We start from the raw sequence: 17,684 nt of genomic DNA on the forward strand, positions 1-17,684 counted from the left end.
CTGCATGTGTGAATATGTGTGTGAGAGTGTGTATGTCCACAGTAACCACATGCGTGTGTGTATGTCCACAGTGTTGAGGAATGTAGATGGAGGGAGGGAGATGTATTTACAGTCAAACCCACACTGAAGCAGTCTCACAGTGGAGTCCCGTTCATTAAATACATACCCCCTGAGACCAACCATAGTCAACACGCAGTGACTGAGTAGTGGACTATTACTCTACTACACAAACAGAGCTTCTGTGCAGCATATGCCCTCGCGGTCTATCAGATTGTTGTGTATTCCGTTCCTTTACTCATTCATGTATTCATTCATCAAAGTGTTTGTTGAAAATGTTTCATGATTGACTGATAATCTTTTGCCGTCGCATGTGCCTGTCATCATTATTCATCTCCTGCTCTTGTGTTTGCTTCTCTTCTCTTCTCTTGTAGTCTTCACTGGTAAGTTATCATCCGCCGGTCATCCCTCCACACTGTCATCCATCGGTCATCCTCCTCCACACTGACAGCAACACGACATCATTAGTCATTACAGTCCTCCTCTCCTTCCTCCAATCCTCCAATAGGAGTTCACATTTCAGTTGTCACGAGCAACCGGTAGTAAGTAGGTAATAAAATAAAATGCATATTTTTAAGTGGAAAAAAGGTAAACAGTCATTTTTTTCATCCTGTTGTATGTGATTTTATGGTTTGCTTTATCATTCTATTGCAATGCTTGCAACGTTTTTCAATGTTTGTCCTGTTAAACCAAGGTCCATCTCTCCACCCCTGCAGTGCCTCCAGCGTTCGCCATGCGCCCCAGAAACCAGGTGGTGGCAGTTGGGAGAATGGTCACCTTCCAGTGTGAGGCCACTGGCAACCCCCAGCCTGCCATCTTCTGGCAGAGGGAGGGCAGCAATGTGAGATACTATCCTGTCTATTTAAGATGAAAATGTTGATACACAGGCCTATATGTTGAAGAAAAGGTCTTGAATGCACCGTATCCTTAGAGTGTAGGTTATTGATAACACCATGTCCAATGGATGTCTCAAGGGTAAACATGTAATTCCAGTCTCATGACCAGTCTCTTTCTCTCCGTCCTCCAGAGCCTGCTTTTCTCCTACCAGCCCCCTCAGCCCTTCAGCCGACTTTCCGTGTCCCAGACAGGCAGTCTGACAATCGCAGACGCCCAGCGCTCAGACGCCGGCTACTACAGCTGTCAGGCCCTCAACATCGCTGGCTCCGTCATCACCAAGGCCCTGCTGGAGGTCACTGACAGTGAGTGAGGGAGGGAGGAGGGAGGGTTTCCTCTAATCAACTGACCAAAGCCTCCATTGGCCTGGTTGACTGAGTTGTCTCTCCATGATTGGAAAATGCTGAATTTCTGTCCTCCAATGTCATTACTGAATAACTACTTGCTGATTGTTGACTGGATATATGGCAGTTCAGCCTGTCCTGTAGACTGGCGAGATACTGTGGCCTTTACGGTTCAGTGTTTTTTGCTGGTTACTGTTGGCCTTGGTGACTAATTGTTGTTGGAGTGATTTCAGGAACCCTCAGCTGCAGGCATTTGGGCTCCAAACCCCCTGTTCCCATGGTGACAGTGCATGCAGACCGCCCATACCCTCCTTCCCAATTGAACCCTCCCCCAAAACAGATACACACATAATCACATTTTCATACACACACATTTTTACACACACACGCACACGCACACACGCACACACACACATATATTTAAACCCAAACACCTTTCGTTCTCCACCCTAATGTCATGCTGGTGAACCGAATTATGATAATCCTGATAATTGCATCAGTTATTAAAAACAGAATTTAAATTTTGAGTCTGGCTCCAAGTCCTACAATAGTAATTACAGCAGCCAGCACCAGCAGCAAAGTCTACTTGGTTATAATAAACTGACCTGAGAGAGTGTGAACATGTGTATGTGTGCGTGTGTGGATGCGTGTGCGTCTTCACTATGTACATATATTAAGTTAATTAACATAATTGCCTGAGGCTGGTACAGGCGTTGTCTGTGCATAGCGGTGACTTGGTGGCAGCTATTGGTTCTGGGTAATCATATGGTAATGCTTTCTGCAGCCGCGCCAGGGAAATGAGAGTCACCTACTTAATGTACACTCAATTACACTTAATGGAAATGAAACAAGGATGTAGCATGTTTGATTTAATCCACGTAGCACTCCTCACTCTGCCATCCCTTATTTCTCCTTCTAGTGAATAGGCTTACCCGTCTCTCTCTTCCCCCTCCACCTCTCTCCCCCTTTTCCCTCCTCCTTCCCTGTTTGAATGCTGTATCTGTATAGAAATAACTTGCTGCCATTACCTCTGGTGGTTTTCAAGGTATTTCCATTATTTTCCCCTGTGCCTCTGATTTTGGAGAGCCGTATCCCCTCTATTTCCACTGGGTTGTGAAGTGGGAGAGTGATGGCTGGCTGCTATCTAAATGGGATTTGTTATTTGTTGGTCTGTGGTGCTCCTACTATTGCCCAATGATTAGCCAGTTGCTCTGGGCATTGGGATAATCTGATTTCTATTCCCCTTCACTGCCCAACCTGTCACTCCTATTGTGTTCTTCTCGTGCCAATTTTCCTCAATATCTCTCACATCTCATCTGTCCTTGATTTTCTCTGTCTCTTTTCTCGCCATTCTATTCTCTTCATTCCAGCTTTCTCTCTCTATCTGAAGGGATGATAGAGAGACCTATTTATTCTGACCCAGACCTGGGTCAGACCTGGTTCAGACCAGGGTTAGACCATGTGTATTTGAGTCTTAGTTATTTAAATAAGTATTTTTTTAAATTAGTATTTTCAAATAATTTCCTATAAAGAGCCTGCTATTTGAAAGTATTTTCAAATACTTACACTGAGTATAAAAACCTTAGGAACGCCTTCCTAGTATTGAGTTGCACCCCCCCTTTTTTGCCCTCAGAACAGCCTCATTTCTTTGGGGAATGGAGTCTACAATGTGTCGAAAGCGTTCCACAGGGATGGTTGCCCATGTTGACTCCAATGTTTCCCATGGTTGTGTCTAGTATTAAAACCTACCCCAACCAAAAACGTGGATAGATGGCAGCATTTGCACAAAAATGAAAGTGCGAACCTTCACATTTAACCATGGCAAGGTGATTGGGAATATGGTTGAATAAAAATTGTGCAGAAAGGCAATCAAACAGACAAACGTCAGGACAAAGACAAAGTGGAGTCACAATTCAATTGATCAGATACGAGCGTATGTGGCAGGGACTTGCAAAGGGAGAACCAGCCACGGCGCGGACACAGATGTGTTGCTCCCGGACAAGCCAAAAACCTTCTTCAGCCACATTGAGGATAACACCGTGCCACCGACGCAGCCCGCTCCCAAAGACTGTGGACTCTCATTCTCCGAGGCCAATGTGAGTAAAACATTTAAGCTTGTTAACCCTCGCAAGGCTGCCGGCCCAGACGGCATCCCTAGCCGCGTCCTCAGAGCATGTACAGACCAGCTGGCTGGAATGTTTACGGACATTTTCAATCTCTCCCTATCCCAGTCTGCTGTTCCCATATGCTTCAAGATGTATACCATTGTTTCTGTACCCAAGAAAGACAAGGTGGTAACTGAACAAAATGAAGTGCTTTGAGAGGCTAGTTAAGGATCATATCACCTCCACCTTACCTGCCACCCTAGACCCACTTCAATTTGCATACCACCCCAATAAATCCACAGACGACGCAATCGCCATCGCAGTGCATACTGCCCTGTCCCATCTGGACAAGAGGAATACCTATGTAAGACTGCTGTTCATTGACTACCGCTCAGCCTTCAACACCATAGTACCCTCCAAGCTCATCATTATGCTCGGGGCCCTGGGTCTGAACCCCGCCCTGTGTAACTGGGTCCTGGACTTCCTGACGGACTTCTCCACTCCGCTGATCCTCAACACAGGGGCCCCACAAGGGTGTGTGCTTAGCCCCTCCTGTATTCCCTGTTCATCCAACTCAATTATCAAGTTTTCTAATGACACAACAGTGGTAGGTCTGATTACCAACAATGATGAGACAGCCTACAGGGAGGAGGTGAGGGCCCTGGCAAAGTGGTGCCAGGAAAATAACCTCTCCCAAAAACGTCAACAAAACGGGCTTGGTCCCTAAGACCCACACCAACTTTTACAGATGCACCCTTGAAAGCATTCTGTCAGGCTGTATCACTGCCTGGTATGGCAACGGCACCACCTAAAACCGCAGGGCTAACCAGAGGGTGGTGCGGTCTGCCCAACGCATCACCGGGGGCACACTGCCTGATCTCCAGGACACTTACAGCGCCCAATGTCACAGGAAGGCCAAAAAGAGAATCATTAACATCAACCACGGCATGTTCACCCCGCTATCATCCAGAAGGTGAGGTCAGTACAGGTGCTTCAAAGCTGGGACCGAGAGACTGAAAAATAGCTTCTATCTCAAGGTCATCAGACTGTTAAATAGCCTTCACTAGCCGGCCTCCACCCAGTACCCTGCGCTGAACTCAGTCACTGTCACTAGCCAGCTACCACCCGGCTACTCAACCCTCCACATTAGAGGCTGCTGCCCTATGTACATAGACATGGAATCACTGGTCACTTTAGTAATGGAACGCTGGTCACTTTAATAATTTATACATACTGTTTTAATCATTTCATATGTATATACTGTATTCTACCGTATTCTAGTCAATGCCACTCCGATAGTACTCATCCTTATATTTATATATTTCTTAATTCCATTATTTTACTTTGAGATTTGTGTGTATTGTTAGATATTATAGCACTGTTGGAGCTAGGAACACAAGCATTTCGCTACACCCGCAATAAGATCTGTTAAATATGTGTATGTGACCAATACAATTTGATTTGATTTGATACCCCGTATGTATATCCAAGTTGCAGTTCTTGACACAAACCGGTGCACCCTGGCACCTACTACCATACCCTTGTTCAAAGGCCCTTAAATATGTTGTCTTGCCCCTTCACCCTCTGAATGGTACATATACACAATCCACGTTTCAATTGTCTCAAAGCTTAAAAATCTTTCTTTAACCTGTCTCATCCCCTTCATCTACACTAATTGAAGTGGGTTTAATAAGTGACATAAATAAGGGATCATAGCTTTTACCTCTGGATTCACCTGCTCATTCTATGTCACGGAAAGAGCAGGTGTTCTTCATGTTTGGTATACTCAGTGTATTTTTAAGACTAGTTTGAAATATCTGGATTAAATGCATGGGAGTTTATTTGAGTCAGTTTATTTGATTTTTTTTTTTAAATATACTTTCCAAGTGTATTTCCGAATGCATTCCAATATTCAACTTCTTGTCTTAAAAAAAAAAAGAAATACTTCCAAATGTCTTTGAAAGTAATTGAAATACCCTAAATAGTATTTGAACCCATGTCTGATTGCGACAGTATAACTGGTATTAAACAGTACATTCTCCCTCTCCCTTTTGAATAGTGGTGTCAGACCGCCCCCCTCCCGTGATCCGACAGGGCCCAGCCAATCAGACGGCACCTGTGGACAGCACAGTGGTCCTGGGTTGCATAGCAACAGGAACCCCCACTCCAACAGTCCACTGGAAGAAAGACGGGGTGGTGGTGTCCTCCGATGACTCCCGCATCACTCAGATAGACACAGGAGCCCTGCAGATCCGCTACACTAAGGTAGGGGGCAGCATAACACCCCTCTCACTCATAAAGACCACCACTCAGACACTACTGAATGAGCCCACAATCACACTGTGTCTCTGTGTCTCCTTAGCTTGGAGATACAGGCGTATACACCTGTTTGGCGTCCAGCCCCAGTGGAGAGGCATCCTGGAGGGCGTACGTGGAGGTGCAAGAGTTTGGAGTGGTTGTCCAGCCGGGTCGACCCACAGACCCTAACCTGATCCCCAGTGCCCCGTCCAAGCCTGACGTGACTGACGTCAGCCGCACCTCTGTCACACTGTCCTGGAAACCCAACCCTAACGCTGGGGCCACGCCCACCTCCTATGTCATCGAGGCATTCAGGTAAGTGTAGGAGGGCCGAGATCTAATATGTTTGTCTAATATGTGTGTTCATGGCTGTATCTACAGTGCCTTCAGAAAGTATTCATACTCCTGGACTTATTCAACATTTTGTTGTGTTACAGACTGAATTCAAAATGGATTCAATAGATTTTTTGGGGTCAACCATCTACGCACAACACCCCATAATGAAAAAGTGAAAACGTTTTTAGAATTTTTACCAAATTTATTGAAAAATGTAATTACATAAATATTCACACCCATGAGTCAATAATTTGTAGAAGCACCTTTGGCAGTGATCACAGCTTTGAGTCGTCATGGGTATGTCTATCAGCTTTGCACGTTTGGCTTTGGGGATTTTCTCCCATTCTTCCTTTTTTCTCAAGCCCTGTTAAGTCAGATGGGGAGTGACGGTGAATAGCAATCTTCAAGTCTTTCCACAGATTTTCAATGGGATTCAAGTCTGGCCTTTGGCTGGGCCAACTCAAGGACTTTCACATTCTTGTTCTGAAACTATTCCAGCATTGCTTTGGCTGTATGCTTGGGGTCAGTGTCCTGTTGGAACATAAATCTTCGCCCTAGTCTAAGGTGTTTGCACTCTGAAGCAGGTTCTCATGAAGGATTTGCCTGTATTTGGCTCTATTCATTGTTCCCTCTGTCCTTACCAGTCTCCCAGTCCCTGCCGCTGAAAAGCATTCCTATAATATGATGTTGCCACCACCATGCTTCATGGTAAGGCTGGTGTTAAACAGGTGATGAGCTGTGCCTGGTTTTCTCCAGACATAGTGCTTTGCTATCACGATCTATCACAAGGATGACGCTGGAGAGACGAAGCAGGTACGGGGAGTAACATTTAATACATAACGGACATGGAACGAGACATAAACAGCTTAGCAAACAGAAAAACAATCAATGCAGGAGCAGGGAACAGAGCTGGGGAACTGACACATATAGGGGAGGAAATGAACAGGTGATAAGAGAGGCCAGGTGAGTCCAATAACGCTGATGCGCGTGACAAGGAAAGGCAGGTGTACGTGATGGATGGCAGGAGTGAGTGATGCAAGGCATTCTGGCGCCCTCAAGCGCCAGGGGGAGGGAAAGAGCGGGAGCAGACGTGACAGTACCCCCCCACTAGGGGCGCCACCCGACGTCCCACCTGGGCAAACCGGCCGAGACATGGGCGCTGGGCAAGCCGGTTGAGGCGTGGAAGCCCGACGAACCGGCTGGAGCGTGAGAGCCTGGCGAGCCGGCTGAGGCATGGGAGCCTGACGATCCGGCTGAGTCCAGACGCCTGTCGATCCCGCTGAGGAAACCCGATGATCCGGTGGATTGTGACGTGGGATGGGAAGCCACCGAGCCAACCGAGGCAATGAAACCTCTCGGGCCAGCCAGGGCATGAAAGCTCGACGGGCTGGCTTAGGCACCCCCGGTTCCATCGGCGGCAGAATCCACCCCCGACGTCACCGACAAAACAAACAACAAACAAAAAAAACTCCTGGACAGGCTGGGCAGACAAGAACTGACGATCCAGCTGAGGCCCGACGTGGGATGGGCGCCATCCGAGCCAACCGGGGCAAGGAAACCTCTCGAGCCTGCTAGGGCGTGGAAGCCCGACGAGCAGGCTAGGCACCCCCGGTTCCATCGGTGGTGACCCAGAGCCGATGCCACTATACCAACCAGAACGCCAGTACTCCCCGATGCTTCGTGTGATGGCTTCTGCATTCTATCACGATCTATCACAAGGATGACGCTGGAGAGACGAAGCAGGTACGGGGAGTAACATTTAATACATAACGGACATGGAACGAGACATAAACAGCTTAGCAAACAGAAAAACAATCAATGCAGAAGCAGGGAACAGAGCTGGGGAACTGACACATATAGGGGAGGAAATGAACAGGTGATAAGAGAGTCCAGGTGAGTCCAATAACGCTGATGCGCGTGACAAGGAAAGGCAGGTGTACGTGATGGATGGCAGGAGTGAGTGATGCAAGGCATTCTGGCGCCCTCAAGCGCCAGGGGGAGGGAAAGAGCGGGAGCAGACGTGACACTTTGCATTCAGGCCAAAGAGTTTGATTTTTTCTCCTCAGACCACAGAATATTTTGCCTTATGCTCTGAGTCTTTCATGTGCCATTCATGTGCCTCCAGGCATGCTATCATGTGCCTTTCTTTCAGGAGTGGCTTCCATCTGGCCACTCGCCCATAAAGCCCAGATTAGTGAAGTGCTGTAGAGACTGTTGTCCTACTGGCAAGTTCTCCCATCTCAACCAAGGAACTCTGTAGTCCTGTCAGATTGTTCATTGGGTTCTTGGTCACCTCCCTGACTAGGGTCCTTCTTATCCAGTTGCTCAGTTTGGTCGGACAGCCAGCTCTAGGCAGAGTCTGGGTAGTTCCATATTTTTTCAATTTCCCAATGATGGAGACCACTGTGCTCTTGGAAACACTCTAGACATAGTTTTATTCTCTTCCCCAGATATATGCCTCATCACAATTCTATCTCTGAGATCTACAGACAGTTCCTTGGACTTCATGGTATAGTTTCTGCTCTGACATGCACTGTCAACTGTGGGACCTTTATATAGACAGGTGTTTCTTTCTAAATCATTTCCAACTCTAATCAAGTTGTAGTGACATCTCAAGGATGATCAAAGGAAATTGGATGCACCCGAGCTCAATTTGACATGTCATAGCAAAAGGGTGTGAATACTTATGTACATTGATTGTTTCTGTAATTTATTTTCAATAAATATGCAAAAATATCTAAAAACATGTTCACTTTTTCAGTGTGGGGTATTGTGTGTAGACGGGGTGAGAAAACAAATCAATTTTGAATTCAGGCTGTAACAAAACAAAATGTAGAATAAGTCAAGGAGTATGCATCCTTTCTGAAGGCACTGTGTATGCACTGTTGTGAGTGATTGACCATTGTTCCTCCCTCTGTGCAGTCACGCGTCGGGGAGTAGCTGGGTGACTCTGGCTGATCATGTGAAAACAGAGACCTTTGTCCTGAAGAACCTCAAACCAGGTGCCGTCTACCTGTTCCTGGTTAGAGCAGCCAACGCCTACGGCCTCAGTGACCCCAGCCCCATCACTGATGCCGTCAGAACACAAGGTGAGACAACCCCCTCCTCTACCACCTCTACCTGATGATACAGTCACATTCATCTGATGACAGAGACACTGAGACTTAGTGGTCCTCATATCCTAACCACATGGCTTGGCTGGGCCAGAGTGAGTGCCAGAGTGAACTAACCCCTCACTGTCTCTGTGTCCCCATGCAGACACCCCTCCCACCAGCCAAGGAGTGGACCACCGTCAGATCCAGAGGGAACTGGGGGACGTGGTGGTCAATCTGCACAACCCCACCATCCTCTCCTCCTCCTCCGTCAGGGTGCAGTGGACGGTGAGTAGAGTCCTGGCCCTGGGCCCAGCTGTCTGCAGATACTGTCCTGCCAGAAGAGGTTACCCTAGTGTTTTTCTGTGTCAGCTGTTTTAGAATTATTACACTCAGTTTCTTACACTGCTTGGTCTGTTGGTCTCCCTACACCGTGATGTGCTGGCATGGCTATGTCTAATATTAACAAAAAGCAACACAAACGATGATTTGATTTGTTGACAAATTATGTTCTTCAGAACACATAGTTGAGTCTGTAGGCATAGACTGTGCTGTATAGCCAGCTGTGGGTAGGATGTGGAACTGTTGGCCTAATCAAGACCACCTGTGCTGACAGAGTGGGTTTTGATCCTGGCCTATGAAAGAGGACGTTTATACGTTGTGAGATGTTTCTCCGTCTTTCCCCCATGAAGGTGTTAGTTCCATCAGTGATGTATGATCCGACTTGTGCACATGTCAGGGGTGCGGTCCTAAACAGAGCCAGGGTGTAAATAGTTTAGTTGAGCAGGGCCAAAGCCAGGCAGCCAGGAAGGGAGAAGGCATCCCCATGGCCAGCATCATTGGAAGTTGGCAGGAGAGTCTTTGACTTTCAGCAGACTTGGACAAAAATTATTAATAGGGCCACTGTACAGTACAAATGAACATGATACTTTAAAACAGGTGATAACACTTTGTTATGGGCCTTTGCCAAATAACAGGTCATGGGCCCATAAAGTGCTTATGTAGTGCTAGGTTCCTTAGCTGTATCTACGATACCTAACTCTGAGGCCCATGTTTCTGCGAGAGCTGGTTAGCGGTGTCCTCCTGGCAGTGTCCTAACCAGTCCCAGGCTCTCAGGAAACTGGCGGCTAGTGATGACCTCATGCTGTGGTTTCTCTGAGATCTGGGAGATGAGAGGGTAGAACCTAAGCTCTCCCCGTAGACAACATAGCACAGGGCTGAAGACCTCTCCTGGAGGATGTTCCCTGGATATGGTTACCAGCCCAACACACACAGCAGGAGAGTTATGGTTCATAATGTATATTACTTTTGAATGTAGTGTTTTTCTACATGTGACACACTGGCCCAATACCTCAGACCTCTGTTCTACAGTATGTTCTGCTGGTATAATGGCTCTTTGACACTGGCTTCATAGATCCCAGAGGCTTACAATTAAATAGTTTTGGTTGGAAGTACAATATAAAAAATCAATGCCCATGGCAACCAACATTTTATAGCTATTTAATAGACTCATTTACAGTAGGGTTTCTCTTTCTAGTGTGGGAAGTATGGGTGCTACACAAACTGAATGAACTGGGCCTTTATTACTCCTTTTATGAGTGGAGAAAAATATTCCTCAGGACCCTAACATCTGTTTCCCTTCTCTGCCACTAGGTGGAGCAGGAGTCTCCGTACATACAGGGCTATAAGGTGATGTACAGGGCGTCTGCTGATCTGGGGCAGCCAGGTGGGCAGTGGGGCGTGTTCGAGGTGCGGACCCCTGGAGAGGACGGTGCTGTGGTGCCTCAGCTGAAGAAAGGGGTCACCTACGAGTTCAAAGTGCGTCCCTTCTTTGATGAATTTCAGGGAGCGGACAGCGAGGTTAAGGTGGCCAGGACGCTGGAGGAAGGTAAGAGGCTGGAGCCAGAGGTCAGGGATCAAGGGCTGCTGTTACAGAGGGTTGTGATTGGAAGTGTGGATGGAGATGAAAGGTTTCATACAGCAGTTCTAGTGTTAGGTTGGAGTAGGTTGTTTTTTGTCGAGTTTTATTCGTCTAGGCAAGTTAAAACAAAGACAAATTGACATTTTACATGTATAAATAAATGAATGAGAATTTTGAGAAAACATAACACATCCCTTACACCATACTGTGCTTGCTAATTGTTCCAGAGATGTGTGGATGTTACTGTATGGTTGGAGTAATCATCATTGGTGAGGTTTGGGAGTTTCACATTGTTTAAAGCTTATATGCGTGTACTCTAGCTCTTCCAGTGTGTGTACTCTGTATAGATGAGTGCGTAGCAGCAGCTGTGGAGACAAATTGTTTTCTTAATTGTTATCTGAGTTCATAAGTAGAGCGCCAGCCAGCCCGAGACAACAGACATGGCTGCTTTCATTATCTTTAACCAGAAGGTGCATAAGCTCCCGAGGCCGATGCACTACTGATTCAGTTGAATTGCTCTCATCAGGTGACTAGCACCATCACAGCAGCACAGCACACAAAGTCCCCAAGTATTACTAGAGCTCCAGCAACGTGTCATTCAACACAGCATCAGCTCAGACAATTCCTGTATTATATTGATGAGCAACTTGCCACGTCGACCTGTGGCTTCATGTGGGTTTCATACCCGTGGGCAGATAAATGCAAGAGGGTGTAGAGGGATAGGATGTGGTACATCCAGTGTCCCGGCTCGTCAGAGAAAACGTTGTGTTGCACATTTTCTCAAATCTGCTCACCTTACAAATGCTAACAATTATCACAACATGAGTAGAAATGATTCACTCTAGTTCCATAACCTTCAATTATTATTTATTCTTTAAAGATATTAACCTTGATTCATTCCACATAATGTTCATTAGCTGGTTACGATCATTCTGTTCAGTTCCTTCCTGTTGTTTAGTGCTTACTGTAGGTTTTCAGAATACTCTAGAACTACTGCATATGTGGCGGGCTGATGCCTCTGATCTGAATTGTCACTAAGTGTTCTTTCATGTTCAGTGAGAGACATGGCAGACTCTGAGCAGAGCTCAAATGAGAGTGAATGTCTTTGATGTCATCATGATGTCTGTGCGTCTGTCTGACGGTGTGTTCCTGTCTCAGCCCCCAGCGGAGCCCCCCGGGGCGTTACCGTGACGAAGAGCGATGCCAATGGGACCGCCATCCTGGTCGCCTGGCAACCACCTTCCGAAGAGGAACAGAACGGAATGGTACAGGAGTACAAGGTAAGATGGAGGGAGGGTGAGATAGGGGAACAAACAGAGAGGTATAGAGCAGAACCTCAAGCCTCACACTTTCCCCCTCAAACTTCCTTGGGTGCGTGTGTTTTTAGTTGCTCCAGCAGAGGTGGACTAAGTATTAAGGAGGCGTTGCCATCTACTGGACTAATGTTGAAATGTCTTATAACAGGTATTTTGGCATTTACTGAAAGAACCAAGTCCCTGTCTTACTATCCCCCTCCCCTTTATTTTACACTGTCCTCTCCAGATCTGGTGCCTGGGCAACGAGAGCCGTTACCACGTCAACCGGACAGTAGATGGCTCCACCTTCTCCGTGCTGATCCCCAGCCTTGCGCCAGGGATACGCTACAGCGTGGAGGTCGCCGCGAGCAACGGCGCCGGCCCTGGGGTCAAGAGCGATGTCACCTTCTTTCAACTTGGTGAGCTGGTCAACTGTAGTTAACACCTGACAGCCTCCCCTGAGTTTCTAAAAATACATTTGATCTCAGAACCAGGAAGCGGAGAGGTGAGTTCACTGTTAATCCACTGTCTACTCCAGGTCAACACCGGTTCAGCCTGTCTAAGCTCTTTTCATTCGTAGCCATCGGATAGATGGTCTGTGTGATTTGCATACTGTGTCTCACCATGACCAATGTACACAGTACAGGGTGTCCATCTCGAGTCCCGACATGAACATGTCCCTGAGTCAGCTCACAATGCCTTTACTCAGGTATCATCATCATCAAAATAATGACCATTTAGCTGTGTCCTGCCTTAGCCTCAGTTTCACCATTCGTGACAAAAAGCACACACACCACAGGCATTTTCAACTCGATTTTCCACCTCCATCTTCTTAGCACATTCCAGATTTTTCGCATGGTCCATATCAAGCATTTAGAGTAACTTCATAGAGCCAATTCACGAGGATAATGTCACCTTGAGTCAAGTCTCAAACCTTGGCGTCCAGTTCACCTCTTGGCCTAGCACTCTAAAGAGGAGCAGAGAATGAGAACATTCTTCATGACAGATTATGTGCCCAGATGTATTTAGAGAACTCCTTTCTCCAGCTGTCTCTCCTGTCTCTCCTATCTTATCTATGTAATGTTGTTTTCCATCTCCGACTCCTGGCCTTCAGTTGAACTTTAATGTTTTGAAGGACTGATGTTTGTCCTTCAGGGTCCGCCTCACTTTCTTTCCCTGCCAATGTTCTATGATATAATATGCTATGTACATGTTCTATGTCTCAATCTCCTCCTCGTCCTCCCCCTCTTCTCCAGACTCTACGGGTCAGATGATGGACAGTCCTGAGGACCAGGACACGCTGTCTCAGATCTCAGACGTGGTCAAGCAGCCGGCGTTCATCGCGGGCATCGGCGCCACCTGCTGGGTGGTCCTCATGGTGTTCAGTGTGTGGCTGTACCGTCACCGTAAAAAGAGGAGCGGCCTCAGCAGCAGCTACGCCGGTATACGCAAAGGTCTGTAGTGGATGTGGGTTTAGGTGTATATATCGGGGTGTTTGTGTGTGTATGGGTTACTGTGTGTGTGTGTATGGGTGACTGTCTGTGTGTATGGGTGACGGTGTGTGTGTGTGTGTGTGTGTGTGTGTGTGTGTGTGTGTGTGTGTGTGTGTGTGTGTGTGTGTGTGTGTGTGTGTGTGTGTGTGTGTGTGTGTGTGTGTATGGGTGACTGTGTGTGTGACTGAGAACTTTGATGTCCGTGTCTTTGAAGGTGTTTACAGTATTATACTGCAGTCAGTAGAGTATCAATGGTGGATCACACCCAGCTAATATGTTGTTGTGGAGAGATTGGACAGTGAGAGTGATCAGGAGGGGTAGACAGAGGGAGGACATTAGGTTGGTGTTGTGGTCGTTTAGCTGAACGCTGGTAACCTGCGCTCACTGACACACAGGTTAGACACAGTCCTCTGTGTCACCATTGCATTTATTCACTTCAGTCACATTAAGGTGTGTTTTTCTCCAGTAGCCCATAGTGTGACTTGCCTCGTGTCAGCTGCTTTTATCCTCAAAGTAGGGAGCCTGATAACCACATCTCACCCATAAAAGGGGGTTGGTCTAATCTTCTCCCCTGACTCAAAGACCTCAAAGGGTAGTGACGATTAGACGCCTAGCTGGCACATCCCAGATTACGCTGACATTCAAACGGTGACATTTAAGGCTCATTTCCAGGCCACCGCCCGCCGCCCCTCTCCCTGGTGAAACACAGTTAGAGTAGGGACAGGCCTGTCAGCCAGGTATTATGACATGTGTTCTATCACTGTTATCGCCCTCGCTCTGCCCCATGTGACCTCCATTATCCACAAGGCCACTTGTTCCTGAGACCACCGCGGTGGTGATTGATGCGTGTGTGTGTGCGTACGCGTGCGTTTGAGTGTGCGTGTGCGCGCCAATATGTCTGCCGGTTTTAGTTTTTTTTTCTCCACAGGCTTACGAAATGTATATTTTGCTATCAATAAATGACCCTTCTTCTCACTTTCTCTGCCATCTCTTTTTTCTCTCCTTCCCTCCCTGTTTGGCCCTGGGTTTGTTCCTGCAGTTCCATCATTCACTTTCACTCCTACAGGTATGTATGGCTGTATTCTGCTGTAAACATGTATTTGAGTGCTGAATGCACAGTTATTTACCCATGTGTGTACTGAACTTGAAGCTCCTATGATTCAGAGATGCCTGTACACAAACACAGTTCTCTCCCTATGTACTCTGTTTCTCGCAGCACTCAAGGCCAAGCTATTCCCATATACAAACAGCTAATGGACTTAGTGTATAAGTTAGGTGGCCTCACATCCATAAACCAATCTTTTAAAATCAAATCTTGCAGAGGGAGGTCAGTAAAGAGCTATGAAGTGATGTTCTGACATAATGTGAATCAGGTGACAGACAGCTCCTAAAGAGGTCATAAGCCCCTCCCTGTTCCACCCTCTTAGACCAGACATAGACAACCGACACACAGCAAGGGCAGATAGTGCTGCTGAGTCACTATGCTTTGTGACGAGAAGAGAGGCATAAATACAGTCCCATGTTCCCACTTGTCCTTCACGTACTGACTGTACTGTAGCCGTAGGATAGTGTATCTAATCATGTGGTTGAGGTGACTCACCCTCCAGTGAAGAGGATGTGTCTGAATTGCAGGGGGATCGCTCACTGTGAAGTGTGACTCAGGGCCAAGATATCATGGTTAAAGCTATCAGACTGATTTTGTTTATCTGCATGTACACCTCTCAATGCTAAGTGCCCCGTGTGTGGGTTACGTGTGTGGGTTACGTGTGTGGGTTACGTGTGTGTGTGTGTGTGTGTGTGTGTGTGTGTGTGTGTGTGTGTGTGTGTGTGTGTGTGTGTGTGTGTGTGTGTGTGTGTGTGTGTGTGTGTGTGTGTGTGTGTATCAGTTGTGAGTCAGACTGAAGAAAGGACAGCTGTATGAGTACAGAGTGACAGACAGGTCACACCAACCTGGAGTTCCTCTTTTATATGCAGGTTTTTTTCTTGTGTTTCTCACATTTGTTCTCTTTGTTTGATTCAGTGGCCTATCAGAGAGGAGGAGAGTCTGTCTGCAGTGCTGGGAGGTAAGGGGCATCCCAATGTGTGGTTATATGTGGACACTTTACCAGATAGGCTTTTCTCACTGTCTATATAGCACTTATTATGGCGTTTGAGAAATGCAGGAGGGAAAGTTGTAGAAGCAACAACAGAGTATTCCCTACTCTAACCACCAGAGGGAGATCTCTCCCTGTCTAATAACTGACAAAGGACAGAAACTCCCATACCCATCCGTGACTGAAACCCTGTTTACTTGACTTGGAGTAAAGCATGTTCTGTATGATAATGGTTCTGGTTGTGTGGTTCTGGTTCTGGTTCAGACCTGGGCTGCTGAACATGGGGGAGAGTGTAAACCAGCCGTGGCTGGCAGACTCCTGGCCCAACGCATGTGCCAACCACAAAGACTGCAACATCAACTGCTGCAACAGTGGCAACGGCACCAGCGACAGCAACATGACCACCTACAGCCGCCCAGGTCAGTAACGTTACAGCTACAAACCTCTTCTGGTGATACTGGTCAGGTCCCAGTAGTGGAACATATGGTACAGTTGAAGTCGGAAGTTTACATTCACCTTAGCCAAATACATTTAAACTTAGTTTTTCACAATTCCTGTTTTTAAACTCAGTTTAGACTCAGTTTTTCACAATTTAATCCATGTAAAAATTCCCTGTCTTAGGTCAGTTAGGATCACCACTTTATTTTAAGAATGTGAAATGTCAGAATAATAGTAGAGAGAATTATTTATTTCAGCTTTTATTTCTTTCATCATATTCTGAGTAGGTCAGAAGTTTAACTTGGGTCAAACGTTTCAGGTAGCTTCCCACAATAAGTTGGGTGAATTTTGGCCCACTCCTCCGGACAGAGCTGGTGTAACTGAGTCAGGTTTGTGGGCCTCCTTGCTCGCACACGCTTTTTCAGTTCGGCCCACAAATTTTCTACGGGATTGAGGTCAGGGCTTTGTGATGGCCACTCCAATACTTGACTTTGTTGTCCTTAAGCCATTTTCCCACAACTTTGTAAGTATGCTTGGGGAAGACATACTTGCGACCAAGCTTTAACTTCCTGACTGATGTCTTGAGATGTTGCTTTAATATATCCACATAATTTTCTCTCCTCATGAAGCCATCTATTTTGTGAAGTGCACCAGTCCCTCCTGCAGCAAAGCACCCCCACAGCATGATGCTGCCACCCCCGTGCTTCACGGTTGGGATGGTGTTCTTCGGCTTGCAAGCCTTCCCCTTTTTCCTCCAAACATAACGATGGTCATTATGGCCAAACAGTTCTATTTTTGTTTCATCAGACCAGAGGACATTTCTCCAAAAAGTACGATCTTTGTCCCCATGTGCAGTTGCAAACCGTAGTCTGGCTTTTTTTGGCGGTTTTGGAGCAGTGGCTTCTACCTTGCTGTGCGGCCTTTCAGGTTATGTCGATATAGGACTCGTTTGACTGTGGATATAGATACTTTTGTACCTGTTTCCTCCAGCATCTTCAGAAGGTCCTTTGCTGTTGTTCTGGGATTGATTTGCACTTTCGCACCAAAGTACATTCATCTCTAGGAGACAGAACGCGTCTCCTTCCTGAGTGGTTTGACGGCTGTATGGTCCCATGGTGTTCATACTTGTATACTATTGTTTGTACAGATGAACGTGGTACCTTCAGGCATTTGTAAATTGCTCCCAAGGATGAACCAGACTTGTGGAGGTCTACAATTTTTTTTCTGAGGTCTTGTCTGATTTCTTTGATTTTCCCATGATGTCAAGCAAAGAGGCACTGAGTTTGAAGGTAGGCCTTGAAATACATCCACAGGTACA

At 46.7% G+C, this 17,684-nt stretch overlaps 1 protein-coding gene across 2 annotated transcripts in view; it reads left to right on the forward strand.

Moving 5' to 3' along the window:
- Window positions 1-17,684, forward strand: part of LOC129868827 (roundabout homolog 1-like) — a 233,498-nt gene that overhangs the window by 210,991 nt on the left and 4,823 nt on the right. For both annotated transcript variants that reach the window (XM_055943104.1, XM_055943105.1), the window contains 13 exons: window positions 774-898; window positions 1,085-1,256; window positions 5,460-5,665; window positions 5,763-6,013; window positions 8,957-9,123; window positions 9,293-9,414; window positions 10,780-11,014; window positions 12,206-12,327; window positions 12,590-12,761; window positions 13,599-13,796; window positions 14,875-14,901; window positions 15,856-15,898; window positions 16,193-16,347. In XM_055943104.1, coding sequence (XP_055799079.1) covers window positions 774-898; window positions 1,085-1,256; window positions 5,460-5,665; window positions 5,763-6,013; window positions 8,957-9,123; window positions 9,293-9,414; window positions 10,780-11,014; window positions 12,206-12,327; window positions 12,590-12,761; window positions 13,599-13,796; window positions 14,875-14,901; window positions 15,856-15,898; window positions 16,193-16,347 — 1,995 coding nt within the window. The remainder of the gene's footprint in view (window positions 1-773; window positions 899-1,084; window positions 1,257-5,459; window positions 5,666-5,762; window positions 6,014-8,956; window positions 9,124-9,292; window positions 9,415-10,779; window positions 11,015-12,205; window positions 12,328-12,589; window positions 12,762-13,598; window positions 13,797-14,874; window positions 14,902-15,855; window positions 15,899-16,192; window positions 16,348-17,684) is intronic.

The sequence above is a fragment of the Salvelinus fontinalis genome, chromosome 13 (genome assembly GCF_029448725.1).
Source record: "Salvelinus fontinalis isolate EN_2023a chromosome 13, ASM2944872v1, whole genome shotgun sequence".
NCBI lineage: Eukaryota > Metazoa > Chordata > Actinopteri > Salmoniformes > Salmonidae > Salvelinus > Salvelinus fontinalis.